This window comes from Pelophylax lessonae, assembly GCF_965119305.1.
Source record: "Pelophylax lessonae genome assembly, chromosome: 6".
Taxonomy (NCBI): Eukaryota; Metazoa; Chordata; class Amphibia; order Anura; family Ranidae; genus Pelophylax; species Pelophylax lessonae.
Window position 1 is genome coordinate 84569749 of NC_138773.1, and position 17851 is coordinate 84587599.

A 17851-nucleotide genomic window follows, 5' to 3' on the forward strand; every position below is an offset into this window, starting at 1 on the left:
AATATATTTTTTTTTCAAGTATGTATTTTTAACAGGATAGGACAGTAAGCCCTCATTTGCATTGGAGCGACTTGTCATGCGATTTGACAGGTCACACCCTATTTTCAGAGATCGCACTGTTCAAATCGGTGAGACGCCGGCTTTTACAGCGCCGCATCAATTTGAAAAAGTAGTTCTTGCGCTACTTTTGGCAATTTTGGGTGCGACTTGCATAGACATCTGTGCATGAAGCCGCACAGATGTCTTACAAGTCGCACTGACACGCAGCTCTGAAGTCGTGCAATTTCAAATGAAAGTCACACAATTTTAAAACCGTAGTCAATGTGAACGAGAGCTAAGCTATGAGAAGGTTATTGCTCTGCACTCTTCCCACAAGACTTCATATCTGGTTGTGTGAATGCAGCACACCTTAATCACTTGAGCTCTGGAAGGTTTTGCCCCCTTTTATGACCAGGCCATTTTTTGCTATTCAGCACTGCGCTAATTTTACTGACAATTGCACGGTCATGCAACACTGTACCCAAATGAAATTTCTTATTCAAAGTATTTTATTAGAGTTATGTACATACAATAGATACAACAGAAGTGTAAAAGTACCCAAATTAAATTTATATCATTTTTTTTAACACAAGAGCTTTCATTTGGTGGTATTTGCTCACCACTGGGTTTTTTTATTTTTTACGACATCAACAAAAAAAGATAGAAAATTTTGAACCCCCATGATATTTTCTAATTCCTGTTATAAAACATATCCAATAAAATGAAATCTCTTCATAAATTTAGGACAAAATGTACTCTGTTACAGATCTTTAGTAAAAAAAAAAAATCCCAATAAGTGTATATTAATTGGTTTGTGTCAAAGTTACGCCCCTTTCAGGGACGGTTCACATTACTGCGAGTGCGGCGATCGCATGTAATTCGGTGCGCACTGCTCCTTCATTACATGCGATCGGATGTGCGGATGCGAATTCAGCCATACACTTTGTATGGCTGAATTCGCACTGTATCCGCACCAAACACGCACATGACCCTTTTTTCCAGCCGCATCAGGATCGGATCGCACAGTGGTTCACACTTGTGCAATCCGATCCTGTGCGAACTGTCAGATCGCACTGCGATATGCGAACAAACTGGGGGTGTCGTTAACATTTCATTGACACCCCCTGCGTATCACATATGGCAGTGTGAACTGCCAGATGTGTGTTTGCGATGCGGGAATAGGCTGCAAATTCGCAGCCTTCCCGCATCGCAGAAGTGTGACCCTGGACTCAGACAGGTCGGACTCTGTCAAGTGGATCCGCCTGCTCAGAGGGGTATCTCTCTGCTGATCCCCGCTGAGCAGGCGGATGACAGGACTGTATCTGCTCCACTATGCAGAGCAGACACAGACACAGCCCGCTGTTCTCTATGGGGCAGTCGGATATAAGTAGACCGCCTGTCAGTTTCCATCCGACTGTCATCTGATCCGATCCGCCGGATGGATGGGGAACTGATCCCCATCTGTCTGTTTTTAGCGGACAGGATCAGATGCCAGCGAGTGTCAGCGGACATCCGCCACTCCACAGAGAGCAATGAATGGTGCGATCGGGTCTGCCAGAAAAACTGTCCAGCAGACCCAATCAGTCCATAAGTGTGAAAGGGGCCTTAATGCATCTACAAACACGATATTTGTCAATTGATCAGTCCTGATGACATATTCTATTTCTTGAGGCACTAAAATGTCAGGACAATACAAATACCCCTCAAATGACCCCTTTTTGGAGAGTAGACAGTCTGAGGCATTTATTAAGTCCCCATTCATACTAGCGCGACTTGTCAGGCGACTTGGTCGCCTGACAAGTCGCGGTGGGTCGCCTGCCATTGATTAGCACAGGACCCGTTCTAATAGGAGCGGCACAAGTCGCTCCGATTTAGAAAAAGGGTCCTGTACTACTTTGGGGCGACCTGGAGGCGACTTGCATTGACTTCAATGATATGAAGTCCGTGCATGTCACGCCGAGGTCGCGGTGCACTCTGTGCACCGCGACTTCACAGGTCGCCCCAGCAAGTCTTGGGGTCTTAGAGGCATGACAAGATTTTTTGATGTTGTAATTGTTTGTCACAATGTTTTGGAACATTAAGAATTTAAATCTTTTTTTTTTTTTTACATACTGTCACCAGTGCATCAACAGTGTCATCATATGACTGGTGTGGCGGTAATCAGGGATACTGGATATATTTTGTACACTGTTATTACTTATACAATGATGATCACTGTATCAGCAATAGCTTTAGATGTCACTAATGGGTTCCCCATTTATGAACAGCTTGCTTTGGATTGTGATTTGTGATTGTAGCAGAATGCAAATTGGCCTAAACTGATAAAGAAATGCGATTTTTTAAAAAAAATTTTTGGATGTGTTTCATAGCAGAAAGTAAAAAATATTGGACGTTTTTTTTTTTTTTCAAAATTGTCAGTCTTATTTTGTTTAGAGCGCAAAAAAAATAAAAACCGCAGAGGTGGTCAAATACCATAAAAAGAAAGCTCCATATGTGGGAAAAAAAGGGACATCAATTTTTTTTGGGTACATCATCGCACGACCACGCAGTTGTCAGTTAAAGCAACGCAGTGCCGTATCGCATAAAAATGGCCTGGTCAGGAAGGGGGTTAAACCTTCCGGGGCTGAAGTGGTTAATAAAACAAGGAAATGATTACTTCTAAATGTTTATAGAGTATGTTTAATATAAGAACAAAAGCAACTTAAAATTAAAAGTATAGAATGAAACAACATGTTGTCTTAATTTATTTGATATTTGAGCAGATGTGTTATATGAGATATTCCAACTTTATCTATGTTTGTTTTCCATATTCTTCTAGGCTCTTGCAGCAGCGCACATTATCTCTTGTTATCACGTGTCTTTTTATAAGTCGTTTGTGGCCTGTTTTTGATATTTTGAGGCAACATCAATGTTTTCGGGCTGGCTGGAATTTCTTCTGGACCTAAAGAACAGAAGATCAGACACGTTAAAATACAATCCTGTATTATGGGATGCCGGTCAGCTGTATTTTGGCTAAGGAAAATGACCATGACTGATTAAATATGGTGTCAACTTTAAGGGAGTGATAGGATGGGTGCCCAGAGAATCAATGTTTCATGGTTTTTCTATAAAAAGATGTGACAAATTCATATAAAACAGATATCATAATAAACATTAACAATAAAGGCACCTATACTGAAGACAGGCAGTGGGTGTCTTGGGACCTCCATTTTAAAGAACTGAAATCCTATTAATAAAAGGGGCATGCTGGGGACAATAGGTCCAGGTGGAAAGACTAGATAACGCTGGACATCCTTCAGCTAGGAAATGAGATGGGCTGCATCTGACTTTCTGTGACTTCTACTAAACACCAAGAAGCAGTTCCAGTACAAAAAAGGAGAATATACATCATCGTAAGGTGGGAAGTAGAGTTCAATCATTTGCCTACTGGGCACTTTCACCCCCTTCCTGTCAAGGCCAATATTCAGCTTTCAGCGCTGTCACACTTTGAATGACAATTACGCAGTCATGCAATGCTGTACACATTAAAATGTATAATTTTTTTACACAAATAGAGCTTTCTTTTGGTAGAGTTTAATCACCGCTGGGTTTTTATTTTTTGCTAAACAAACAAAAAAATACAGAAAAAAACAGGTAATTTTTCTCCTTCACTGATGTTCGCTGACGAGGCTGCACTGATGGGTACTGATAGGCGGCACTGATAGGTAGCACTGGTGGGCACTGAAAAGCAGCACTGATATATGACACTAATAATGAGGCACTCATGGCACTGATTAGCAGTACTGATAGGCACTGATAGATGGCACTAGTGGGGACTAATTAGCAACACTGGTGGGCACTGAATAGCAGCACTGGTCAGCAATGTGGGGACTGATGTCCTTGTAACAAAAGGCGGTTAATGGCTTTCTTCTTTCTTCCTCATGCTGTCAGCGTTAGGGGAAAAAAAGGAGATAACCGGCTTCTGTTTACTTCCGTGATCAGCTGTCATTGGCTGACAGCTGATCACGTGGTAAAGGGCCGCTGTGATTGGCCCCTTACCCTTATCTGTGATCAGCCGAGTCTGTGATCAGCATGAGCATTGGAGGACGTCCATGGAAGCCCTCCCGGCATTTTAAGCCAGCACTGTAGCAGTCTTTCAGGCTACAGCCCGTTTGCTGTCCTTTAAGCCAGCCATAGATGGTTCAAATCTCGGCCGGTTCAGCAGGGACCAGCCAAGCTCCAAACCAATGTCTGGCCAAGCTGAATGTACCCAAGTTGATCGATCAACTTGGGTACAACCAGCCTGTTGGATTTTACATCCCATTAATGCTAGCCGCTAGCAGTAATCACTGTGTTCTCCAAGCGGGGACAGCTTTCCTTGCCTACCTGCCGAGAGAACACAATGGTTCCACCGGAGGGATTCCCCCATTAAAAAAAACAAAAACTAAAAAAATACACTTTAATATATATAGCCTAGCTATTTTAATTCTACATTTAAGGAGAAACTGAACTCTGGAAGCTGTGCCTAAAAAAAGGCAGGTAAAAGGCAAATGACTAGACTCCTGTATTGCCTGTACTGTCACTGCAGCTGATCTTGTACCATTACAGTAAACCCCCCTCCATTGCGGGGGTTACGTTCCGGACCCAGCCACATTTTTTACTGTCACTGTACGTGTAAAAGCATTTTAAGGTCTTTAAACACACTTTTAAAACAATAGAAACTCATTTAACCACCTCCCACCCGGCCATTGTACATATCCGGCCAGGTGGGAGTCTCGTCCTTCTGATCAGACGTTCCGGAACGTCCTTCAGAAGGAGCGAGATTGCGCCGCCGCGGGCACGTGCATCGGCGCGATCTCGATGTGCCTGTGTCCCTCGGACACAGAGCAACAAGATGTGGCAGGAGGGCCCTGTGATTGGCCCTCCTGATCACACGACGGCTGTGTCCAATCACAGCCGTCATGCAATGTAAATACAGTCGTTGTAACGGCTTCGATCTCTTCTCCTCCTGACAGATCCTGTCAGTGAGGAGAAGGAGAGGATCGATACTGCAGCCGGGGGTATCAGTGAGTATTTCTAAGTACTCACTGATCACAGGGGGGGTCTGTGCTGGTAATCAGAACATTGATTACCAGTGCAGCCCTGGGAGGGGGGGTGCCACTAGAGCCACCAGGGATGCCCACCCATGACCACCAGGGATGCCCACCACGGCCACCAGGGATGGCAAAAAGGGCTCAGAGAGCCTGCCAGTGGTGCCCTCCTATCAGTGCTGCCCACCAATGCCATATATCAGTGCTGCCCACCAGTGCCCGTTATTGCCATCTATCAGTGCCGCCCACCAGTGCCCATTATTGCCCAGCAGTGCTGCCTATCAGTGCCCATCAGTGCCGATCAGTGCAGCCCATCAGTGCCAATCAGTGCCGCCCATCAGTGCCATCTATCAGTGCCCATCAGTGCCGCCGATCAGTGCTGCCTATCAGTGCCCATCAGCGCTGCCTATAAGTGCCCACCAATGCTGCATATCAGTGCTATCTATCAGTGCCACATATCAGTGCCCATCAGTGCTGCATATCAGTGCTACCTATCAGTGCCCATCAGTGCTGCATATCAGTGCCACCCCATCAGTGCCACCCCATCAGTGCCTCCTCATCAGTGCCTGTCAGTGCGGCGTCATCAGTGCTCATCAGTGCAGGAGAAAACGTATTTATTTACAAAAGTTTATAACCTAAACAAAAAAACTTTTTTTTTTTTTTCAAACTTCGTCTTTTTTTATTTGTGCACCAAAAAAATAAAAAACCTGGCGGTGATCAAATACCACCAAAAGAAAGCTCTATTTGTGGGGAAGAAATGACACAAATTTGGTTTAGGTACAGTGTTGCATGACTGCGCAATTGTCATTCAAAATGCAACAGCGCTAAAGCTGAAAATTGGTCTGGGAAGGAAGGGGGTTTAAGTGCCCAGTATTGAGGTAGTTAAACACATAAAAAATACTGAGAGACATAGCAAGAGCTATGGAAAACACAAAAATATTTCATTTTTAATGATTTATATAGTAAAATAACATTACAAAAAAAAACACAATATACCGGGACCGCAAAAACTGAACCGCGATGGAGCGGGGGTTTACTGTAATGACTTACCATGTCTTGCTCTGCACTGTGACGATGTATGTATGCCGCCATCTTTGTAGAGGCAGGGTTTTGCTTCCTCAGGTCAGAGCCTTCAGCAAGAAAAACAGTTAGCAGCACAGTAGTGACATCATCAAATCTCACTCCAAATCTGGTAAAACTAGCTGTAAGCGGCAGCAGTGCTTTAGATCTCTCTAACAAACCTATGAGGGCTTCTCAAAACAGCCATATTTATACTGAGATTATATTACACACATGTGAACTCTATTTAATAATTAGGTGATTTCTGAAGGCAGTTGGTTCCACTAGATTTTAGTTAGGGGTATCAGAGTAAAGGGGGCTGGTTACAAATGCATGCCTTACTTTTCACATATTTATTTGTAAAAAAAAAATGTTGAAAACCATTTATCAATTTCCTTCCACTTGACAATTGCCACTTTATGTTGGACCAATCACATACAATCCCAAGAAAATACATTTACGTTTTTTGTTGTAACTTGACAAAATGTGGAAAATATCAGGGGGTATGAATACTTATTCAAGGCACTATAATTGGTTCCTACCAACCCTTTTTGTTACAAGGAGATAGGGAGCCACTTACACAGCATAGAGCTGAGTTCTAATTATTATTTTTTTTAAATAACTTTTAGAAGGGCCTGGGAGCTTTTCAATTTTTATAACAATCTTGCGCATTTTATAACAATCTTTTATGCATTTCATAACACACCACTGCATGGCAATATCTATGCATCTGTAATATTAAAGTATAAGTTCACCTTTCGTAACGTTACATGTTACACACATATTTATGGTGTACAGTGGCGGTTCTATATTAAATTGCTCCCCGGGCAAGACTCCCTCCCGGCGCCCCCCCAAAAAAAAAACAACATGACAACATAACAATAAATGCAGAGTGCCACAGCATTGCCCCCAATAAATGCAGAGTGCCACAGCATTTCCCCCAATAAATGCAGAGTGCCACCACAGCATTGCCCCCTTTCAATGTAGAGATGCCAGCGTCACGCGTGCCACCTTTCAAAGCAGAGCGCCAGCGTTCCCCTCCGCGAAACCCGTCCGTGCACTTACCTCACTTCTCTTCAGTTCAGTCCCCGGATTCCCCGCGTCTCCTCAGTCATCCCGCGGCGCCTCCTCCTCGGCCAATGGAGTGGGGTTTGCCTCTCGGCCAATCAGGAAGCGGGAGGACCCGCTCCCTGATTGGCCAGGAGGAGGATCAGTGTAACAATAGCGAATTTTCATTCGCTATTGTCACACAATGGGCGGGCTCGGGGGGGGGGGGGGGAGCAATGCTCTGCGCCTCGGCTCGGCTGCCACAGTGAAATTATTCAAAGTTCCTTGGGCGGCCCGGTACCATTTGATCCACGGACCGGTACCGGTCCACGGCCCGGGGGTTGGGGAACACTGTCATGCCGCCCCCCACGTGTCATGAAAAAATGCCGCGCCCCGTTCGCCCATGCCTAAAACCGCCACTGATGGTGTAACATGTAACATGATACTGTTGCACCAGCCCCCGCATCCCCCCTGATACCATTGTGACAGCGAGCCGGGGATCTTCTCCCTGATCTTCCAGTCACAATTTTTTTAAAAAAAGCATGACTATATGAGGCTCTGCCCACCTGGCCACGTCATTCATTCACAGAGTCTGTGAATGCGAGAACTACAACTACTGACAGCCTTTGCAGCTGTTGGTTTGTTGTTAATAAATTAATTAATTTATTGCCAATAATAAAGGGCTGCGGCCAATTTCAATCCATTAAAGGTGTGTGTAGTGTTTTTTATTATCATTAATTGTATTTTTGAAGGATATTATATGGATTAAGTACTGTCTACGATACCATGTGATTTCCATTTGTATTGTTTGTTGAATTTCAATAAACTTTTTTTCCTGATGAAAAAAAAAATCCCCAACTTTTTTACAGTGAAGAGGCTGACTTATCCAAAAGCCTCCTTACTAATCCAGCAGATCTAAATTTAATTTACTTTAACTCGATTTTTCCTGGCCCCTTGACATGTTTGGTAAACAGTTCATATGCATGATATACTTTATGTCATAATTATAGCTTCCAGGTTTACAAACAGCTTGTGCTATCATTTTCCTAATCCTTATGAATCAAACTTTAATGTGTAATCCCTTATGTTCGCCATTTTAAAGCTAAATAGTATTGTCAGTTTGGCTACCCTTTTCTTTATTTCTATTCAGATACAAAGAAAAGGAAAGTAACCATAGAATTCCTAGAATTGTATTGGAAGCTTTTGCGTTGGCTGATGTAATAGACCCGAAGGCACATCTCCCACAAACGCAAATGTATTTTTGTTTCAGTCTAAGCCCTTAAACAGATCTTGTTCTACTCATACATAATTAATTATTCATCATCTCAATGGATTACTTCTATTCACATATACTCATATGGAATATTGGATTCTAACTTTATATTGTACAGCCGTGGCCAAAAATTTTGAGAATGACACAAATATTAAAGCTGTTGTATACTCAAAAAAAAAAAAAACCCTGCACAAGAAAGGCATAATGAGCTAGTATGCATCGCATACTGGCTCATTATGAAATACCTACCTTAAAACGAAGTCGCCTGGACACCGCTGAGGGAGCCGTCATGTTCCATCAGTGTCTCTTCCGGGTTCGGCGGCTCTGGAGCTGTGAGTGGCCAGAGCCGCGATGACGTCACTCCCGCGCATGCGCACGGGAGTTACTTTCCGGCAAGGAGCTTCAGAGCGCATGCGCCACTGGTGTCAGCCGCTGCATGCAGGGCAAATATCTCCTAAACCGTGCAGGAGATTTTCATTTTACCTACAGATAAGCCTTATAGGTAGAAGTTTAATGGCGGAGTATACTACCACTTTAATCTTCACAAAGTCTGCTGCTTCAGTGTTTTTAGATATTTTTTTAGATCTTTTTCTCCGATGTTACTATGGTATAATGAAGTATAATTTACAAGCATTTCATAATTGTCAAAGGCTTTTATTGGCAAGTACATTAAGTTTATGAAAAGAGACAATATTTGCATTGTTGACCCTTCTTTTTCAAGACCTCTGCAATTCCCCCTTGCTGTCAATCAACTTCTGGGCCATATCCTGACTGATGGCTGCCCGTTCTTACATAATCAATTTTTGGAGTTTGTCAGAATTTGTGGGGGGTTTTTTGTTCACCCGCCTCTTGAGGATTGAGAACAAGTTTTCAATGGGATTAAGGTTTGGGGAGTTTAGTGGCCATGGACCCAAAGTTTCAATGTTTTGTTCCCCAAGCCACTTAGTTATCACTTTTGCCTTATGGCAAGGTGCTCCATTATGCTGGAAAAGACATTGTTTGTCACCAAACTAGGATGGTTGGGAGAAGTTGCTCTCGGAGGAGCTGTGTTCTTAGGCAAAATTGTTAGTAAGCCCACCTTCTTGGCTGAGAAGCAACCCCACACATGAATGGTCTCAGGATGCTTTACTGTTGGCATGACACAGGACTGATGGTAGCGCTCACCTTTTCTTCTCTGGACAAGGTTTTTTCCAGATGCCCCAAACAATCGCAAAGGGTATTTATCAGACAAAATGACTTTACCCAAGTCCTCAGCAGTCCAATCTGTGTACCTTTTGCAGAATATCAACCTGTCCCCAATGTTTTTCCTGGAGAGAAGTGGCTTCTTTGCTGCCCTTCTTGACACCAGGCAATCCTCCAAAAATCTTAGCCTCACCTGCGTTCTGCCATCCTGAGCAAGCTCTGCACTGGTGGTGCCCTGATCCCGCAGCTGAATCAACTGTAGGAGACAGTCCTGGTGCTTGTTGGACTTTCTTGGGCGCCCTGAAGCCTTCTTCACAAATGCAGTGGAAATGTTTTTTATGGGATTAAGTTCATTTTTATGGTAAAGTGGGACTTTGCTATTAATAGCAATTCATCTGATCATAATTCATAACATTCTAGAGTATATGCAAATGACCATTATAAAAGCTGAAGCAGCAGACTTTGTGAAAACTAATATATGTGTCATTCTCAAAACTATTGGCCACGGCTGTATGCCAGGGCATGAAAACAATTAGCACTCTAAATGTCATTTGTTACCTGTTTTGTTCAATTATACATTTTGGGGATTTTAAATCTCTATTTGGAATATAGGTAAATGTCCATTCCTAAATGTAACTATTTTTCATATTGCACTAGAGACATCATAGAAACACAAAATAGTGCAAAGCATTTTCTCTGTTACAAAAAGTGATGGAAAACCCAACATCTGTCAGAGGAACAGGAAGAGAGGGGAAATCTTCCATTGGGGTCACCTGATCTGGTGATAGCTGTCAAAGAGGGGTTTCTCGCTCACTTTTAGGAGAGTTTCTTTTATTTCCTGTTGTTTTTGTGAGACAGGAAATTAGGGGACATCTCTCAAACAAAACATGGACAGTTTAATAAAACCACTCCCTACTTTATTTAAAAGAAACTAATTTTGGCTTTATGGCATTATGAGACTTCACAAAGTGACCCACCCAACCAATCCATTTACATTCATGACTCTTACCTCTCTGAAACAAGCAGTACATACCTGATTTAGCAGCACAGTCCATCTTTGGCTGAGTCACTGATGTAATAGTGCATGGATTATTCCTGTTCAGTTTTGGCCTGACAAATGTCTTATAGTTAAAGGCAGTCTTTACTTTAGTTGTGCTGTGTGATGATTTTCCATGTGCTGATTTGGGATGCGGAAGTTTATCAAGGCTTTTTCTATGAGAGTTGCGCTGCTCTGATTTACAAAGCTGAAAGAAGGTTTAACATGTTAACAGTGAAAAAGAAGAGCACATTTAGATAATTTACCAGTACATTGCTTAAACGAGCAATACAACCTGTACATGCACTTCCTATTTTCTGAGTATTCGGTATCACTAGATTCTATGCAGTGGTAGAAATACCACAACTGCCATCAAGGTAGTATGAAGCCACAAGGATAAGGGTGATGCTATCCATAATGTCCCACTCTCTCCAATACCCCCAATTCATTCCATTCCTCCCACCTGAAAAGGCTGTTTGACGGGAGTCACTTTGGTTGGGGGACCCGTGGAACCCAGGTTACCTTAGAGAGGTTGAGTAATCCCTCTCTCAGCCCCTCTTATACGTAAGTCACCCTGTGTCTATTAGGGGCCCAGGGTTACCAAGGAAATGATGGACAGCAACTTAATGGACACTGAGAATAAGGGTTGGATTACTTCAAATGGGACAGTATTATTTATTAACCATATATCTCAAGAAATATATGAAGACTATTCCTTGCCTGTTTGATTCTGAACATGTTCATTGAAAGAGCTAATCACATTGGCCTCTGTTCCATGTTCTTCAATGTAAGAAGCGGACAGTCTGTTACTGGTGGTTTCCTGCTTTTGTCTGTGTATCAAAGTGTGATGTGTTTTCTGTTAAGCATGCCTTTCCCATTGTTAATTGTTAATAAACTCACCTATTGTTTCTGTCCAGATGGCTAGGTAAATAGCTCAGGTTAATTATATTTCTGTATAGAATTTAATCTGCATACAATAATATAATCAGGCACCTAACCTGTGTGGGGTATATATTGTATGTGAGTCTGTTCAATAAAGGATCCAGATCTATACAAGCTATTCCTGGCTTGTTTTGTATGGGGCGCTGTAAAATCTGATATCTATGTCCAAGACTGAAGGAAGCGGTATTCTGACAGGAGCCCACAAACACAGTGGGGATCATGGTTCCATTACAGGCTGCATTTTGCATCATGTACATTGCATTATTCTTTTATCCAGGAACTCCTCTAACAAAGTCTTTGCAGTTCCCAGCTCAACCTACATACCACAGCCTATAGGACTTCACCTATCACTATTCTATATATATTTAATTTACTTAGCAGCAAATGGAGAAAACTCTCTTGTCTGGCTTAAAATTACTGTGACAAGGAGGCAAAAGATAAGAACTTCAACTGGCAAGGCCATTTCTTTTGGCGTCTGTTGGTGTTTTATGAGAACTTTTAAATATGCATTTTTAATTTATCAAGTTGCATTGGTCACAGGGACATAGGCACTCTGAACATGTAGGTCTTTAAAATGATAGTGTATTTCCAATATGCACTATAACCTATATCACCGGGAGGCAATAATTCAGGTCATACACCAAACCCACTGGTGCCCAACTTGTGGCACTAGGGCTACATGCAGCCCTTTTGTACTTGTGTGGCCTTTGGACTCCAGCAGTCCTTAGTGGAAGTGGAAGCATGGAACTTTAAAGGGGTTGTAATGTTAGAGATCCTTAGCAGTGTTGTTGTTTAGGTTGTTGTTTCCACATGTTTCCAAAAATACCTGTAGAACAGGGGTGCTCAAGGACCACTTGAGTGATTTGGTAACTGGTCAAGGGCCACAGTGAAATGAAATGGTTCAGAATTTGTTTTATTTTGAATAGCATAATTAATATTTTCCCCCTGCAGCCACTGAATATAGGCAGGAGGGAGATGAGGAGAAGGCAAGTTTCAGCAATTTCAGTAGGAAAATTGAGAGGATAGGTTCCTGTTCATGCCACCCCCGCCTCCACACCTATCCAAGTGTAAAACAGAATGTGACAGAGAGGCCGCACAGGCCCCCTGGAGCATAGGGTAGGGGACACCTTTGTGACCCCTGATGCTACACCAGTGGTTGGGGGGGTAAAAACCCCCCTAACCGCAAATGTAAATGAGCCGCTACTGTCCTGAGCCCCCTATAAGGCATACGCTACGCTTAGCCATAAACATCTATTATATCTTGTGGGTGTGTTGCACTTTCTAAAAGCGCACCAAAACTACTGCATTCAGTTTAAGGTCAAGGGCCAAATCAGAGGGCTCCGAGGGCCACATGTTGAGCACCCCTGCTGTAGAATATCAACAGGCTCTGACCATCTCCTGTAATATATGTCTTCTGTCTATTGCAGTCTAGGGCAGTGAATATTATGTGCAGTCCCTTGATGGTGCCAGCATCCACAGCTGAAGCCCTTTTACCTTGTAAGTTGACGACCACTGCACAAAACAATATTTTGTGAACTTGTTGACCTCCATGTTCTTTGAAAAGGAATTTAAGGTCAGTTTCCACTCTAACTTAAAGCTGACAGAAAGCAACTAAATTACAAAGTGAACAGCCAGCTTAAAGCAAACCTGTGCTAAACCCATGCAGAGTAAGGTGCCAGGTCTGCATTAATCTCCTCTCTCCAGCAGCTTATACTCACATTTCTTAAGTTCCTTATCAATTTGTTAAGCTACTGGGGTTGATGAAAATACCTGGTACTTCCGGTTATGGAGAAGTATCTAAATCACTCCTAGACTAGTCACTAGGCACTCGTGTTGTCATATACAGTGCATCCGGAAAGTATTCACAGCGATCCACTTTTTTCACATTTTGTTAATGTTGCAGTCTTATTCAAAAATTAATTAAATTAATTATTTTCCTCAAAATTCTGCTAACAATACCCCATAATGACAATGTGCAAGACGTTTGTTAAGAATCTTTGCAAATTTGTTAAAAATAAAAAAGGAAAAAAAAATTACCTTTGGCACCAATTACAGCCTCAAGTCTTTTTGAATATAATGCTACAAGCTTGGCACACCTATTTTTGGGCAGTTTCTCCCGTTGCAGGACCTCTCAAGCTCCATTAGGTTGGATTGGGAGGGTCGGTGCACAGCCATTTTTAGATCTCTCCAGAGATGTTCAATTGGGTTCAAGTTTGGGCTCTGGCTGGGCAAGTCAAGGACATTCACAGAGTTGTCCCATAGCCATTCCTTTGTTATCTTGGCTGTGTGCTTAGGGTCGTTGTCATGTTGGAAGAGGAACCTTCACCCCAGTCTGAAGTCCAGAGCGTTCTGGAGCAGGTTTTCATCAAGGCTGTCTCTGCACATTTAAAGGGGGAGGAGTACCTCGCTTCAAAGGTGCATAAGTGCTCTAAAGTGTCTTCGTGTGACTTCAATATATATACTATTACAACTGGTGTGTAAAAACTGCCTGGTGCTATAAAGTGTCTTAATGTGAAAATTAAATAAATATTCAATTATGCCTGATGAACCGTAAAAATAATAATTTAGTGTTGATAGGTGTATGAAATCACATACATACATGCGTATAAATAAATATACACTCTGAAATCTCTCAATAACTGGTGCCTATGGTGATATATATTTTTATAATCAAAAAGTGCTCTGTGCTTAAAAAGAATCTATAACGCTGTGTCTGGATATACTAACAAGTCTCTATATGCATTCACAGGTGATAAAATGCTGTTGATATTCCTAAAGTGCTTAAGTGTCCCAAATAGTGATAACAGTGATCGGGGTCTTCCTCCTATATTCACAAGCATGCAGGTGCTCTTCTGTGCTCGTGGCCACTAGGTGTCCTATATGCTCACCTCCATCTCTTCAATAATAAGCCTTTATAATGTCTCTCAGGGGGTATGCTCCTTGCTCCTCTCTTCCTCTGGAGCCCTATAGCTATGCTGGCTGCCGGTTCTCTCCTTATGATGGGGATCGGCTTTATGAAGTCATAGAAGGGGCCTCAAAATCTTCTCTGCTGCCACTTCCAGCAATGTCTCCTCTCTCTGTACATTACTGCATTCATCTTTCTCTCGATCCTGACTAGTCTCCTACCACTGAAAAACATCCCTACAGCATGATGCTGTCACCACCATGCTTCACTATAGGGATGGTATTGACCAGGTGGAGCAATGCCTTGTTTCCTCCAGACATAACGCTTGCCATTCAGGCTAAAGAGTTCAATATTTCAATAGGAGGACAGCTGTGTCTCCGTGCTGTGTGCGGAGACACAGCTGTCAGTTCCCCATGCATCTCTATGGGGGAAATCGGATGGGAACGGACCGTAGGTCCGTTCTCATCCAATCCCATCCGATCCGATCAGCTGGACGGATGGAAAATAGGGTTTCCATCCGTCCAGATTTGACGGATCGGATGTCAGCGGACATGTCTCCGCTGACATCCGATCCCCCATAGAGATGCATTGGGGGACCGTTCAGATCCGCCAAAAAAACGGACAGGCGGATCTGAACGGTCCGCCTGTGTGAAAGGGGCCATAGGGAATATAATATAAGGGAAGTAATTTATTGCGATAGCACCTACACTATTTTACCAAAAGTATTGGGACGCCTACCTTTACACACACATGAACTTTAATAGCATCCCAAGTCAATATTGAGTTGGCCCACCCTTTGCAGCTATGACAGATTCAACTCTTCTGGGAAGGCTGTCCACAAGGTTTAGGAGTGTGTCTATGGGAATGCTTGACCAGTCTTCCAGAAGTGCATTAGTGAGGTCAGGCACTGATGTTGGACAAGAAGGCCTGGTTCTCAATCTCTGCTCTAATTCTTCCCAAAGGTGTTCTATTGGATCGAGGTCAGGACTTTGTGCAGGCCAGTCAAGTTCCTTCACTCCAAACTGGCTCATCCATGTCTTTATGGACCTTGCTTTGTGCACTGGTCCAAATTATTTGGTGGAGGGGGAATTATGGCGTGGGGTTGATTTTCAGGGGTTGGGCGTGACCCCTTAGTTCCAGTGAAGAAAACTCTTAAGGCATCAGCATACCAAGTCATTTTGGACAATTTCATACTGCCAACTTTGTGGGAACAGTTTGGGGATGGCCCCTTCCTGTTCCAACATGACTACGCACCAGAATCTGATATGTTTTTTTGTGATGGTTTAATGATTTTTAACACTTTATTATGAATTGATTCACATTAAAATAGCATTGATATCACATATAAAAAGTAGCGCCTCATACATCTGAAAGAAATCATAGCCCCTTGCAAGCTAAGACTTCAGGGGAGCAATGGAATAGGTAAGCTTCTGATGCTGGTTAGAAGGGCATTAAAGTGACCCCATTGCTTTGCTCTACATTGGACTAAAAGTTAAGGGATGAGTTTAGGGGTTTACATGAAGAGTGTTGTAAATTGATTTGTTTTAGTCTTTCATGTACAATTATTGCTACTCTAAAACAAACATCAATGCCAAATCCACTGTCTTGAAATCTCATGTGCCAAAAACTCCTTTACCGATTTTCAGAAACTGAATCTTAGTAGCTTTCCTTTTAAAGAGGCTAAAGCCATCCATAGACGGTGAGATGTTCGCTCGCTCGATGGAACCCCTCCAGCGGAGCTATTGTGTTCTCCTAATGGGGGACGTTATTGCTAGTGTATATAGCCACTGGTAATAATCACTTGAAAGATTAAACATGCTGGTTGTACCAAAGTTGATCAATCAGCCTGCTGATATATGGTTTAAATCTCGGCCAGTCCCTGCTGAACCAGCAAAAATTCAAACTGTCTATGGCGAGCTTAAGGTGTGGGGGGGATTTATTGTGCATGACACATGTAACTGAGGACAATCCACAAAGACTGGAAATCCCTTTTGAACATCAAAGTAGTTACCTGAGAGGCAGGAACTTCAAATGAGTGAGACTTTTTCTGCAGCTTGTCCTTTAAACTGGCTGATGTTGTCCCGCTGGTGGCCTCATCTTTCCTTAGAACTAAACTTGGCAGGTTTTCAGTGCTCACTGCCTTCCTTACAGGTGTTTTGTGACCATGGGAATGAGTAACAGGAAGTTCCAAAGCATTGCCCTCCAACACTGGAAGTGAGGAAATGGCACTTCTTTCTTTAATGATATATGGGGATTCAGTTTCATTAACCCTTGAACGCCTTCTGGCAGCAACTAAAGAAATACTCCTTGTCCCAGTCACTATCTCTTCCAAAACATCCGGGCTCAGCTGAAGGACTGATAGTGAGTGTCTCTGACTATCATCCAGAGGATGGGAGTGAAGTCTGATTGGGGTTTCTTCTTGTGGAGGATCAATAATAATAATCTATAAAAAAAATTTAAATCATTCAATTAGGCAAGGCAAATATGCGCACCTCTCTAGGGCTATTTAAATAAAGAAATAAAAAGTGCATTATTGCCTCTGTGGCCTCTAAAATTAGGAACAAACCAACTGACTTATCCACTGATTTGCTAAAATAGCTCATATCTACCCTTTTTTCTCCACCCTGTATGTCCTGGAAATATAGACATATAGGAGAGAGTGCACTTATTGATAAGAAAAATGTTATAGGGAGCAATGTTTCTGGGCTCACAAAAGTCCACTGCAAAAGTCCCAGAACATTGATCCTCCACTGTAAGGTCCCTTTCACACAGGCTGTCCGATCAGGTCCGCCTGTCAGTTTTCCAGGCGAACCTAAATGGATCTTGCAGTCTCCCCTATGAAGTGGCGGATGTCAGCGGACACGTGTCCGCTGATGTCCGCCACTATCCAATCCGATCCTGCCCGCAAAATCCATCCGTCTGGTGGTCCGTTTCCACCCGATTTCCCCCCAGAAGAAAGCGGGACTGTGTCTGTTCTGCACAGCGGAGAAGACACGACCTGTCATCCACCTGCTCAGCGGGGATCAGCGGAGCAGTCCCCCGCTGAGCAAGTGGATTCCTGCAAAACGGAGGCGCTCATGTGAAAGGGGCCTTAATCACAAGTCTTTGAGCCTTTAAATTGTTGTCAGTCTTTCTTATATACTTATGCAGGCCAAAAGGGGGTAGAGCTGGCCCTCCTGTATTGGATCTAGGCTTCATCATTTTAGTACTGTGCCCAGGGGCAGGAAGAGGACTCTTTAAATACCTTTGGGTGCATGGACAGTAATGCAACGGGCTGTGGCTCCAATTGCATAAAAGTT

General features: G+C 43.0%; 1 protein-coding gene across 1 annotated transcript in view; it reads right to left on the minus strand.

Annotated features, from left to right (window-relative positions):
• Positions 1–2846: 2846 nt before the first annotated feature.
• The window catches only part of LOC309558628 (kinesin-like protein KIF19), a gene marked incomplete at its 5' end in the record, with an annotated part of 105917 nt that continues 90912 nt past the window's right edge, over positions 2847–17851 (minus strand). Inside the window, 3 exons of the mRNA XM_082261694.1 lie at positions 2847–2980; positions 10703–10913; positions 16564–16995. Coding sequence (XP_082117820.1) covers positions 2877–2980; positions 10703–10913; positions 16564–16995 — 747 coding nt within the window. The 3' untranslated portion in view covers positions 2847–2876. The remainder of the gene's footprint in view (positions 2981–10702; positions 10914–16563; positions 16996–17851) is intronic.